Source organism: Lycium ferocissimum, chromosome 4 (assembly GCF_029784015.1).
Source record: "Lycium ferocissimum isolate CSIRO_LF1 chromosome 4, AGI_CSIRO_Lferr_CH_V1, whole genome shotgun sequence".
Classification (NCBI taxonomy): Eukaryota; Viridiplantae; Streptophyta; class Magnoliopsida; order Solanales; family Solanaceae; genus Lycium; species Lycium ferocissimum.
This window is the reverse complement of record NC_081345.1, coordinates 35431864-35446038: the sequence shown is the minus strand read 5'-3', so window position 1 is coordinate 35446038 and position 14175 is coordinate 35431864. Positions and strand designations below refer to the sequence as shown.

Sequence of the window (14175 nt, the reverse complement as noted above, 5' to 3'; positions counted from 1 at the left end):
TTTTATATTCGAAATCACACTCATTCTCTTTGTATAAGTGGCGCCAGTTAACATAATCAGCGGGACAACTAGTAAGGATAGGAGAGACACTTCCCAGCAGGATATGAATGCAATCAAGACTCCAGAACCAAATGTTGCAATGCATGATAGAAAATGTCCCAACTGTCACGGAAAAGAAAACAATGTAGGTTTAAATGGATGATAGCTAGGTGAGTGCTAGTATTAGATTGTAATTCAGTTAGAGATTTATGGGACACCTGGATATCTACGATTTCATAAGGTAATTTTATTTTTCTATTTTTTATAACTATGGTGTCGATTTCATAAGGTAATTTTATTTTTCTATTTTTTATAACTATGGTGTCCGGGCCAGCTTGCGCACACCTCGACTAATTCCACGGGATACCTGCTACCTCTCACCAACAGTAGGTACCAAGTAACTTTGTCCATCAAGGTTTAGACAGTTGGGAAGAAATCACCTCGTATTTTTGTCTCCGTTGAGATTTGAATCTGAGATCTTATGGTCTCCTCCCCCTTCATTGACAAGCCACACCCTTGGGTGCGATTTCATAAGGTAATTATTTTTACGGAAAAGGCTCAAACTGCCCTTAACCTATTGGAAATGGTTCAAAAATGCCCTCCTTCCACCTATTGGGTTAAAAATGCCCTTAACGTTTTCTTTAGGTTCAAAAATGCCCTTTAGTTAACATAAAAATGACATGGAATTTCATTAAACAAGTGGCCATTTTTTATTGGTCCACATAATTTCTGACCCAATAAAAAGATCCGACCCGAATCAACACCAAACCCGTTTAAAAATTAAGCCATCTTTTACGCCTCTTGTTCCTGTCACATGGTGATTTAAGCTTTTCCTTTCTTCTTTCTTTCTTTCTTTCTTTCTTTCTTTCTGGTCCCATTACCATGAACAACATAGGACAAAGAAAGGCATTTGAATTGTCATGAAGAAGCTAAATCCCCTTCTCATTCCTTTGTTACTCTTTTATTGCCTAGTAATTTCCAGTTTGTTAATAAAATCAAGCCTTTCAGTTGCCTAGTATTTACTATAGTTGCATTCTGATTTCAGGGGAGAGGGGAAGGAACTGCATAATTAGAGTTGAATACAGATCTAAAAGATTATTAGTAATGTTATTAGGTGTCTGGCCAGTAGATACCAAAATGAAATTGGGAAACTCATAGAGAGAGATATGTCCGACAGCTTGGAGAAAGACGTGTTCATAGTAATGGGACCAGAAAGAAAGAAAGAAGAGAGGAAAAGCTTAAATCACCATGTGAGAGGAACAAGAGGTGTAAAAGATGGGTTAGGTTCATTTTTAAACGGGTTTGGGTGTTGATAAGGGTCAGATCTTTTGATTGGGTCAGAAATTATTGTGGACCAATAAAAAATGGCTACTTGTTTAATGAAATTCCATGTCATTTTTCTGTTAACTAAAGGGCATTTTGAACCCAAAGAAAACGTTAAGGGCATTTTTAACCCAATAGGTGGAAGGAGGGCATTTTTGAACCATTTCCAATAGGTTAAGGGCATTTTTGAGCCTTTTCCGTTATTTTTAACTAGATCTTTCCAACTGCTAGTGGACTGTCTTTGAACTCAATTTCATGCGACAGGCAACTGCTGCAGCTGTGAGGAAACATGTTCTAAAATTAACCGTAGTAGTTTTATCATGTGTGAGTAAATACCCATTTTGACTATTTGCATGATCAAACGGTCGACCCAAACCAGTCTGCTTTCTTCTTCTATCTTTTTCCCTTTTAGCTTATTGAGCTGTTTCACCACTGACTATATCATCAAGTTCTTGCTTCATCCCCAATGGATTATAATTTCATTCACTTAAGTGCTTCCTTAATTCTCATTAAACTTCATTATGAGTAAGGTTCAAAAAGTTTGGCCTTGGACATTCTTGAAACTAACTCTCTTAGAAACTACTACTATTCATCTCAAGTTTTCCAGGTTTGCCCGGACTGGATCGACTTCCTTCATAAGGGGCCTGGACAGGGCCTCCTCCTCAATTGAACCAGCCGGGTTGGTGTCCAACCCACGGCCTGGACTAGCCTAGACTGGATTAAGCTCCTTCCTTCAGAAATTTAAGCAGACCGGAATGGTCCCTTTACCTACTAGCCCAAAAGCCAGTGGATCAGACTAAACTAGAGCAGCACGTTTGACACGCTTAGAAACTACTGCCTGCAGAGGTGCACCTAATGGTACTTTAAAATAAGACTGTAAACCATAGATAGCTAATGGAAGCTAACAGTAGTGTTGATAGGGAATTAGGGACGAGTGAACACGAGCTTTGTACCTTCTCTCCGATCGTGTCCTGTAGGAGTGACATGTGGTTGCTTATGCCAGTAAGTACTTTGCCACTAGTTAACTCTGTATCAAATGAACCAATATCCTGTCTGAGGACCGAACTCAGAAATTTCAGTCTCAAGCGTGTTACTTGTCTTTGACTAGCGTACATCCAGCATCCTATCTCTGCATATTCCAAATTAGCACTTTTTAAGTTCAAGGAGTTGAGTTTCTGCGATTCAAACAACAGGCATAGTAAAACATTGCTGTATGGTTTTGTGGGTAAAAATCTACGAAATAAATTTTCTGTTTGACATTATCTTAACTGCTGTCATCATAATTTGTGCGAGACAGTAGCTCAACACTAATGTTTTGAGTCCTGCTAATTGAAACTTTAGCATGATAGTAGTAAGGTAGTTACCCAGCACTCCAGCAGGAAATGTCGCAAAGGCCATATACCAGACATAAGGAACAACCTGAAATAAGTGTTAGAAAAAACAGCTGAGTAAAGACCCTTCTCCAAGTGAATATTACAGTTCCTTTTTTCAACTTCTAGCAAATATTGTCTGAACGTGTTCATGATTTTGGATGTGCTAGCAAGCTAAGGTTTAAGACATACATTTTTCAGTGCTCTAACCATAGCTGCAGTATCATCAATATTATTTCCAAATGCATCAAGGGCTTTGCCTAGCAGCAAATAGCCAACAGGCTGGGCAAGTCCATGGACAATGGAACCCAACGTTCCTAAAGCCATGAGTGTCCAGTCAAGTGCATCTGCTTCGCTCAGTAGTTTGTGAAATGGCAAAGTTTCAGATGTAGCCTTCTTAATCGCGTCTTCCCCCCCTTCAGCTTTCTCTATCTGCTCATGGTGATCGTCAATGGCCTCTCTAACTTGAGCCATCTTTCTTTCTGTTGTTTTCATGCACACTTACTCTATTTATATGCATGTGTTTGGCATATCTAATACAAACATGTCGTTAATAACGTCCGAGAGGAATATTTGCATGGATATACCTAAGGAAATAATATACAAACATAGTAATCAATCATGTCGTTGAACCTTATCTAATACAGTAAACCCGGATTAATTAGTACCAGTTGTAATCAAATATTGTTCGTCTATTCGATCTGTCGCATATTAATCAATATTCGATTAATTGGTATGAGATTATTGACAAAAAAGATATATTAGTCTAAGCAACTTTATTCCTGTTTGTCCAGTCTGAGGATTAGTCAGTTCTAGCAGTTTCCATTCCCTTTAAGATTTGAGTTATTGACCAAGCCAATAATCAGCATCTATTCACTCATGTAGCTGAGGAAACCAAGAAGCTACTTCCCATCGTTATGCATCAAGTGCTATATTCGATATTCCGCAGTATATTCTATGAAGTATAATTGGTTTCGCCTGCTTTTGATTAACAAAATTAGGAATGTAATAGATGTTGCTTAAAATTATTGACATTTAAAACTACCGGTCAAGAGAGCATTATTTTGATCTATTGTCACTTGTTATCCTTCATTATTAAGATCAGCTTTTATTTCTCAGGAAAAGAATGGGTGTGCGGAAGCGGGGGAACGTTTTCAAATACTCCCTCCGTTTCAATTTATATGAACCCATTTGACTCCAAGACGACATTTAAGAAAGAGGGAAGACTTTTGAAACTTGTGGTTCAAAATAAGCCTTGAAAATTTGTGTGGTTATAAATCATTCATAAAGTGAATTTGTTTAGGAAAGAGGTCATTCATTTTGGCACGGACTAAAAAGGAAATAGGTTCAAACAAATTGAAACAGAGGGAGTATAAGATATCAATGGTCTAGCACATACAACTCCGAGATAATAAGATACAGCAATCTTTAGACAAAACATAGAAATATACAGTAATTAGTAACATATCTTTCCATTCATTTAAATCGATAGCTGAATATGTATTATATATCTGTAAACTTGAATATACAGTCAAACCTCTCTATAACATCGTTGGATCAAAAATTTTTTGGCTGCCATAGCGAATTGTTGTTATACACCTTTAATAACATTGACATTTAAATAATATTTCGCTGTTATAGGCTAAAAAGATGCATAAATTTAATTTTTCATTTTTAATTGTCAAATCCTAAGCGTGATTACACTTTGTATTACGAAGGGAAATCTTTTAATGATCGAAATATACATTTATATAATGTTTTTTGTTATAAATAGTTTATTAAAATTTCAAAGTATTTCGTCAAAATCTCTACACTTTTTATTGGTAATCATAGATAATCTATTTTTATGAAGATGGTTAATTATTATATTATCAAAAAGAAGAAGAAAATAACTGTTATATGCGGGGTAATTTTATAAAGAGCGTATTGCTATAAAGTTGGTTGTTGCTGTTATAGGTAAAAGTTGTTACAAAAAAGTTAAATATAACATAAAAAATAGGTTCTGAAAAAACTTAGTTATAGAGTGGTCTGACTGTATACAGGGGAGGATCTATTAAGGCCCGGGAGATGCTACGCCACCCACAAGCTTTGGTCGAAAGTCTGTGTATGTATGTGTATATATATAAAACATTGTATAACTAATATACTTGCCACCCGTTGTAACAATGACAGCTATAGTGCTCGTGGCACCGTGTAGATGATTTTTCCCTGGTGGCGCCGGTTCGAACTTGTCCAGCAGTTTTTTTCTAGTTTTTTGCTGTGTGGATCACATAAATAACGCATGTTAATATAGTAGTAAGTTGTTTTTCCTTCTTTTTCCCTAATTCCTTTTTACTTGCTTTTAACAAATCGATTAATTATTGTTGACTGGCTTCATTTATTTATTAAACTCTGGATTTTTTTTTTTTGACTATTTTCTTGTCTTTTATTTATTTGCTTAAGTTCATAAAATTTAAACTTAGAATAACATAAACTTCTTCTTCCAAAAGTCCTCTTTGCAAGTTTTATGCTTTTGCGTCATATTGTCATAATTATTACATTTTTCCGTTCGATCGATTTGTCTATATAAACTGTAAAATACGAATAACCCGAACAGAAATCGAAAGTTGATCAAGTTCACAGTGTGGTACCCGAAACTTTCAAATCTTGAATCCGTCTCTGACTGTATACAATTTTCTGGACACACATACATTAGTAGGTATGTATAGTTGAATGTGTGCATCTATTATTGCAAAGAAATAATAGGAGCATTAGCGTAAGAGTGCTTCGCATATATTGACTTAAAATCTCAAATCCTGTCAGGGTGATTTATGTTCTCTCTACTTTTTTTTTTTTTTCGCCAGCTCTAGTTGACTAACACATAATTTTAGCCTCGAGAAAATTGGAGGTTCCGTAAATAACACAGTGAGTAACTTTTTAAAAAAGGGTTAGAAGAAAATGAAATATCAACAATAACGTTGGTTGTAGTAAATCGATAATCATAGTAGTTCTTGCTACATCATCAAATTTCTACTTTCGAGGACGATGAGTTGCTATGGTACTTCCTCTTAGCCTTTTGACTTGGGCCATGCCTAACTGGAATTTTTTTGGTATAGTATTTTAGTACATAATTTTTTTTTTTAATTTTTTTTTATTATATATTTTTCTTACAATTTATGGACTTTTTAAACCATGAAGATCTTTAGTAAGCAATTGAAAATCCTATATGAAAATGCTAAGCCATAGTCTAAAATTTTATAGATGCTAGATGACGGTCTAATATTTTATGGTCAAATTGTTTTTAGCAGTTATAAGCTAGTACCTGTCCGTGGAATGGACGAATAGTCTAGTACTACCAGCAAATACAAGACATGAGATTTGAGACTAAAAGTCGGTAAACAATCATATTTTCAATTTTCGCGTTGTGTTCGATGAAGTTAAGTAGATATGGACAATCTGATTCCATCACTTTGTTTGATGTTATGATCCTTATAGTACTCAGGACTTGCAATTCGTTTGGGTAAGAAGAAGTATTATTTGAAAAAACATAAAATTCTAGCCAACAAAACTTAAAAAACTTACTTTAAAAAGAAAACAATGACCAGTGCTCTGTATCGACTCCACTGTCTTATTGCTTTGTATTAGGAAATTATGTCATATAATTACTAATTCTAATGTAAAACAAGTACTCAATGACAAAAACCGGACCTTTTGTTATCGTATCAGATCCAGCAAGAACAGGATATGTGCATATATACTCACAGTAGATTTTTTTAATTATTATTAATCATAGAAAATGTTAACGTTTATGAATAATGTAACTTGATTCGGTAACATTACCTCTAGAAGAAAGTTCCGCTAGATCATTTTTGTAAAAATATTCTATAGATAGTTATAGCTATAACTAAAACAATTCAAATTGCTCGAATGCTGTATGGATTAGTGATAATGAAATGTTAGAAGTTGCCATAGTTCCAAAGATATATAATTACTAAATCGACTGTTACACAAGTAGCTAATTTAAGTGCTCCTTTGAGCAAATCTTCCCACCTAAAAAATAAAGAAAGACGTATATAAATGTACTGAAGACATAGCATTTGTAAAAGGAGTATTCAATCTCCAACGCCTATGAATGTATGAGAAGTGTTCTTCTGACAAAATTATCAACGACTGACGGTCCTTATTTCTATTCAACAACGTATGAATAATTCCTTGAGGTTGTCCAATATGATATTAGAGCTCCCACAAATGGGTTGTGGTCTCACCACCACTTAATCACAAAAAAGTTCACGTATTTAGTCGACTAAAAAGAATTTATCCCTACTTGAGGCGTGTAATAGTATCGATCAAGGTGTTAGACAAATTGTTAAGCTGATGGTATTACTCTATAATAAGCCTTACTTGAGGTCCATGTTCCGAATGTCGTATAAGCCTGACCTGGTATTTATGGTTCTTGGTCAATTTCATTGTCTTTATGTCTTATAGCAACTTTTATCATTGTATTGATCTAACCACTGTTGAGGGGAAAAACAAAAGATGCTTGGTGTAACTTTTAATTGAAGCCTTGTTACACATTTTTTCAAAATCCGCTGAAACTATTAAAATAATCCGTTAATTACTAAAGTTAGTCCAAATACTGCGGCCAATTATGCTGGGAAAGTTAATAGGGATTACATTTATGACATTTTATTTAGAAGATAAAGAAAACAGAACAGTTATCTCTTTTTTTTGGTTATCTCACAATTCAAGTGCCAACTTGCAGTATCTCGATAATGAAACAACAGACTGGATTTTATACATCTCCTTTTTCTTTGTACTATTGTAGCTTTTAACTGTTTCTCAACTTCAGCGCATTTATTCTTGAGTTTTACATTGTGTGATAGGAAGCGGCAATATCTACTTTTGATGCATGACTTTGGGCGGTAACCGTCCACTAGAATTATGTTTGATGAGAAAAATGTGGCATTCATTTTGATACATTCTTGGTTGAGCATGATTTCAAGAATGTTATTAAACTTGTCTGAATGACACAACAAATGTTTTTGTACAACAGAGACCTCTTTTCTCAGGAGGATCTTTGCATCTTCAAGACACTGGAAATGGTAGATATCCAGATGCTTGATTGCGTTTCATCTTTGAAAAGAAGCTTGATGATTCCATTGTTCGTATTCAAGCTAACAAAGTACTGGTCTTGAGCCACTAAATATTCTTTTATGATGTTGATCAGCTTGTCTGGACAAGGGTAAGTTGTTAGTATTAGGAGTTTCAATTTTTTTTCATTACGAGAATACTGTCTTAATAGGAATAGAACTATCAAGTTTTGAAGAAACAACAAGGCAATGTAAGAAACTGAATAGATAGATTACATTCTTTTGATGTTCTTAGAGCTCCAAAGTACTTCCTTTTGAGGCTCAGTATGAGTTGGTTTTGCTTCAGCTGTAGGGTCACCCATTTGTCCTCTTTGTGTCCTGTGATGTAATAAAAAAAACTCAAATTATGATATTTAGCCAGGTAGAAATTCGAGTGAAAAATACTAGAATCACTATCAGAAAATTTTCAGCAGATATGATTCATACCTGAGGGCATTATTATCCATATTCGGGCACCTGCAGTGAGCATCTCAGGGATCCTAGGAGAGGAATCCTCGATGGCTCTCGATTTAAGAATTGAAGCTCCTCGTAAACCTAGTAAACAAGCAGTAAGCTTCATCATTTAGAACTAATGCTAGTGTGACCAAAAAACAGAAAATATGGTGTTATCAGTTTAATCGATATTGTGGAAAATATTACATGTGGCTGCTGTTGCAGTGACTGCAATCATATCCATTGGAGTTTGGATGGCCAGGCCAGAATTGACTGCAGATGCAACCTGAGCTCTTCCTGCTCCCATAGATTCTGCTGCCTCGGCACATACCGAGGTCATCAGAGCTGCAGCAGAAGCAACTACACTTCCCATATTGTGGCTCCATTCTCCCGCTTTCTCATAATGTGAATCTCGTATTTGTGAGCTGTTATTGCTGGAAAATCCAGCAATTGCTGAAGCAAGTTGTGTGAGAGAAAGTACAGCATGTAGCTTTGCAGTTTGTAATCGGAGTTTCTCTTTCTTCTCTTGACGTGATCTAAAGAGCCAAAATGGAGATTTGCTTTTTAGCCATCCCTTCATGTGATGCAAGTCCACCTATCATATCAGCATGAGTAAACCATTAGAAAAGGATCTTAATACCAAAATATTTATGATAACTATAGACTCCAAATTATCAACTGTAAGAGTTATAGCATCCTATAATGACAGATTATCTTTGCTTTAAGCATGTGTAAATAGTTCCAATTGTGGACAAGCTTGTTTCATGCCAACTAATTGAAACAGGAGAAGGAGAATGACCAATGACTGCAGATTGATGATGTGTCCTGACTCCTGGTATGTTAGTTTCCCTTTTTGTCCTTTAATAAGTCAATCTTAAATGTTTTGCATAAGTTATTGGCATTCTCATTAGGAACTAACAGCCAAGACTGCTCGTGAGACCTTTTAGTATCTATCTGAGTCATTGTACTGTATCCTTTTTCCGAGTGGATGCTTCGAAGCCACCGTCATGGTTTTCTTGAGGGGGCGGGGGGGGGGGGAGGGGGTGGGTTTTGGGGGAGGGAGGGGGAATGGAGGGTGGTTCTGATTGATCACCTTAATGTACTGTTTGTTGGTAAACACTCGGTTTCTTGAACTGTCCAGTATTTCTACACCTTGTTCTTCATAATCCTCTCTGTCTCCTGTGTCTTTCAGTAAGAGATTCTGCAAAAGCAGAGAAGTGTGTCAAGGGTGTTTATATTTCTAGTTTGTAATTAAGATAATTATGCATGTTCAACAAGGCACCATATTTTGAAAAAATTAAGAGAGGGCAATATAAACTACAACAATTTATATTGTGATCAAGCATAGTAGTTAATTAGCATCAACTACCTGCTGTTAACTTAAACTTTTGAAATGAATATGATCTACAATCTTTTCTTTCTATAATCCTTAGTTATGCTAAGTAGCGGAGTGCTGGTTTCTTACACTTGACGAAAACATTTGGAGGAGATCACTAGAAGATGGGCTCCACGGTCGACTCAAGAATTCCATTGCATTGGCAGGGCTGCTAGGTACCTCTGATGATTGATTGTAAGAACTGAAATTATTTCTGCTTGGCTCGAAACACCTTCTAGGTCTTGTCATAATCGTGTTCTTTGACTTACCCTTCTAAAGTTAGGGAAAAGAAATTATTCAGAATGAGACTGGAAATTCTGCAAGCATCAACACTAAAATCATAAGTGAGACTCACATTGTAGTCCAGTGAACTCTGCTGAGCCATGAGTGGGATTTCCTTGAGTTACACCAGTTCTGCTGGATGTTTTCACCAAGCAATTGTATTCTGGGAACCCCAACTGTACTTACTCGCTAAATATCATAAAGACCTATCTGCATGAACGATTATTACCTAGTTATAGAGTTTACTGAAAAGGAAAGCTTATACATGTGTGAAATGATTTACATAGTAAGACAAGCACGAGTCTTGCATATGTAAGTGAATGAAACTTACCACAAGAGGACGTCCCTGTATGGTTTGAGTGACAATCCCTGTTGATATATATGGAAAACTTCCTATTAGAGGAAGTCATGTGGGAGTTATATGATATGATTGTGAATAAGATATTCCGTCATAGATTCTAACGTTAAATGGAATTAAAGAGTGTATACTTTTGAAATTGGCAACGACATTTTGGCGCAGTATGTGGATATCGTCATTTTATGTTTAGGACCACAATCTTAGTCTGACAATGCTGAATTAATTTAGTAGTAAGTTGAAGAAGACTAGTTGCTGGCAGTCTAGGGTGTACATGGACCGGGTTGGTTCGGATTTTTTAACAATCAAACCAAATCAATTGCATCGGGTTTTTAAATCTATAAACCAAACCAAACTAACAAAAGTCGGGTTTTTCAATCTCGGGTTTTTCGGGTTTCTTCCCGGTAAAATCTTCATACAGAACATATAATTTGTACTTTAAATATTTCTTTAGTCTTAGTAAGATACGACTATCTATTAAGATATTTATTAAGAAAATAACACAAAATATGGGATGAGAGATGATACTGCACTAAATATTCAACAACAACAAAAAAAAAGTAATGAAATTGCATAAAATAAAATGATCATAATCTAAAAGTACTAAGTCATGCTATACTAGATACGACTAATTTATAAGGCATACAGAAAATGATCATAATCTAAAAGTATTAAAATCATGCTAAAATAAGTAAGGCTAATAAGTAATAATTACATTAAAGAAAAAAATAAAACTAAGTTATGCATTTTCACTTTTTAACCAATATAAAACTAAAGAATAGATATCCAACATTATTGTCATTTCTAGTGTTAGAATTGAATTTCTTTTATTAGCATTAGTATTGATTTGATTTTTGTTGAGTTTTATTGGAGTTACTAATACCTATGAGCTATAAAATTTATTGGGCCATTCAAAATTCTAATTCCAAGCTTGAAATAATATGTTAAAAGACAAAAAACTATGAAAAAGTTTAAGACATTTATAAATTACATTATAAATAAATATTTTTTTGTATAAAATATTTTTGAAATTTTATAAATGTACTATCGGGTTGGTTTGATTTGGTTTGACTTTTTAGCTATCAAATTTGATCAACAATTAACGAGTCATCCTAACGTAGGTGGATTTGGTCAGGGAGACGCAGAAATAGCACTCAAGATCCATTATGTGTCCAAGGACTTTTGTTCTTCTTGACATCTGTTATAGCTAGCGTTCCTTCTGAGCCAGGATCAAACTCTTCTTTTGAGTATGATTGGGCCCTACAGTGGTAGAACCTGGTGAACCGGGCGTACTATTTCCCAACCTTCTGTGAACTTTGCTTCTCTTATGACTTTTGCTGCTTTCTTTTTTAAAACCAAACCAAACCAAACGAATAGTGCTCGGGTTTTCCTTTTTAAAACCAAACCACTAGTTGATTTTTTTTTCCCGGATTTGGTTCGGATTATCGGTTTGGTGCGGTTTGTTGGTTTCCTTTAACACCCTTAGTTGCTGCATATACAAAAAGGGAAGAGATCTTCCACTCTTTCACTTGGTTCAATTGTTGGTGTAATCTCATACTCGCAGTGACGGGAATTTAGACGTTGTAGGCTTTGAGTTGGAAGAGTACATTCTGAAATGTATATCTAACTCTATTTGTACTTGTTCTTTGCAGATATACAAAGGGTTGGGTGTATTCTTCGGACTGTATAGTAGCAAGGTAAAAACTTATCCGCACCCGGTGCGTACACAAAGTCAATACATGCATGATATGTGTCTCATAGAGATTTTCACCTAATCATGATTAATTAACATGCATTTTCACCTCATTAAATCACTTAACTATAGTAAATTTATATGATTTGATGTAAACACTAGGTACATGTTCAGCAGCAACTTGGCCACTTGCCCAAGACTAAGTTAAGGTCATTCTTTAATGTGCCCTCTTGAAATGTACTGTAGTTTTCGAAGTTATTTAAGGCAACAAGTTTGATATCTTGGAAGGGTGGTTAGCACGTGGCTGCAGGTATTTTTATTGGTCATACCCAGTTTATATTTATAGATAACTGGAACTGAACCACTTGTATCTACATCAGCAAATGACTTGAGTGTTCATGTTTCTTGTTAATAGAGACGTATTTTTCTCTTGATAACCAGTAACGAAGCATATTAGTAACGCAAAGGGTGGCATTATGGCGCTAATTAGGGAAAAGTATGCTTCTTGTTCTTCGAATTGAGGAAAAGTATTGCTCGATTGTTTTTCGGTCTGTAATATTGTATTTTTTTCCTATGGTACGTTATATATGTATGAATACAATTTTGGGATCTTTATCCAAATAGCTGGCAAGATTCACTATTTACTTTTCATAGCCGGTATACATAGATTAAACACATTATACATAAATTATATAAATATATTATTCATCTGTAGGCAGCTATTTAGGATACAATTTTATTCGACTTAAAAGAACTTAATTGAGGATTTTTTTTTCTACGGAGAATATTGTCAACGGCAAATGTTTACTTGAGGAAATTACTTTTTGAATTATTCCATATTTGGTTGTGTATAAGTATACTTGAACATATGTTCTTTAGCAATACGTTTGAGTACAATAGATTGACGAAAATATATAAGTATTGGTCAAAGTAAATGATATGAAGTAAAGGAAAATTAATTTTTGCCTATAAGTGACAAATTTTTTTTTTCTTTTCTCCCTTTTTACTGAATTAATTTTCTGGAGAATATATTGAACAATTCAAGTTTGCTAAGCATGAAAGGATAACATTTTCCAAGTTTTTTTTTTTCGCACCAAATACATCCTTAAAATAGGAGCTGGAGCGACATAATGATTTTTGTTCCAACTTCTTTTAGTTTATATATGATAGGTCTTATCATTGCCATAGGGTCATAAATACTGAACAGATAGAGTAATATTCGAGGTACCAAGGTCAGTTTTATTCAACACTTCCAGAGAAGAATGGAATTTCTTTCTTGCCAACTACAGTAATAGTTGCTATTATGCATTATAGCATTCTTCATACCAAATGCTTCTTTACAATCGTACTTCTTCAAAGAGTCAGTAAAATAGTTCAATTTGACTTTAAAAAAACACGTAAAAAGTAAAAAAGAAGAATCCTGAAAGAGACCTTAACATGGTTACCCTAGAGGCAAACAGAATTTTAAGACATTACTATTCTTAATCCCATTCGGCCATCCCTAATGGCTAGAAGCTAAATAAGTGCCTTGGCTGTTGGAGAGAAGGCACCAAATTAGATCTGCAATTGGTGGTAGTCTTAGCTTGACATCTAGTGGTAGTCACTAAGACAGCAACAACATCGACAACATATCCAGGTGATCCTCACATGTTGGGTCCTAGGAGGGTGATGTTAGATACTTTACCCCTACCTCGTGAGGTGAGAGGCTTTTCCAGGAGACAACTAGTCACTAAGTCAGAGGATGTCAAAAAATTTAAGAAGAGATTTGGTATATGGTGAGAGGAACTATATATTAACAGCGAAAGGTAAGTACATGTTGAAGGAGGATACATTGCCTTAACTCCCTCTGTCCTGCATGGATGTCAATTCTGCACAAGTATGATATATTTCTAGGCTATATAAAATAAGTTTTTCAAGTAGGAGGACCTCCTTTTTATATAAAAGGTTCTTTATTTCGAGGCCTTGCACAGTTGCATTACTTTACAATTTTAACAAAATTCAGTGAAGTGAAATAAAGATACTTATTATATGACAAGCACCCTATGTTCTATTCTGAGAGATCAGAAATTTGATTTCAGATGCCCTCCTGCTGTGCACAATAATGCCTTAAACTAGAAAAAGGGTTTGTTCATGGTCAAACAGCATGGTTCTGTAAAAAAGTTTGATATCAAAGGGTT

The 14175-nt window shown here is 35.0% G+C and overlaps 1 protein-coding gene across 1 annotated transcript; it reads right to left on the bottom strand.

Moving 5' to 3' along the window:
• Positions 1 to 7475: 7475 nt before the first annotated feature.
• On the bottom strand, positions 7476 to 10447 carry LOC132054642 (VAN3-binding protein-like). Its single transcript, XM_059446619.1, has 8 exons — positions 10282 to 10447; positions 10024 to 10160; positions 9759 to 9941; positions 9387 to 9494; positions 8501 to 8888; positions 8288 to 8395; positions 8078 to 8179; positions 7476 to 7943 (listed from the first exon to the last, which is right to left on the bottom strand). Exons 2-8 carry the CDS (start codon positions 10051 to 10053, stop codon positions 7777 to 7779), a joined length of 1086 nt encoding a protein of 361 aa, XP_059302602.1. The 5' UTR covers positions 10054 to 10160; positions 10282 to 10447; the 3' UTR covers positions 7476 to 7776.
• Positions 10448 to 14175: the final 3728 nt, after the last annotated feature.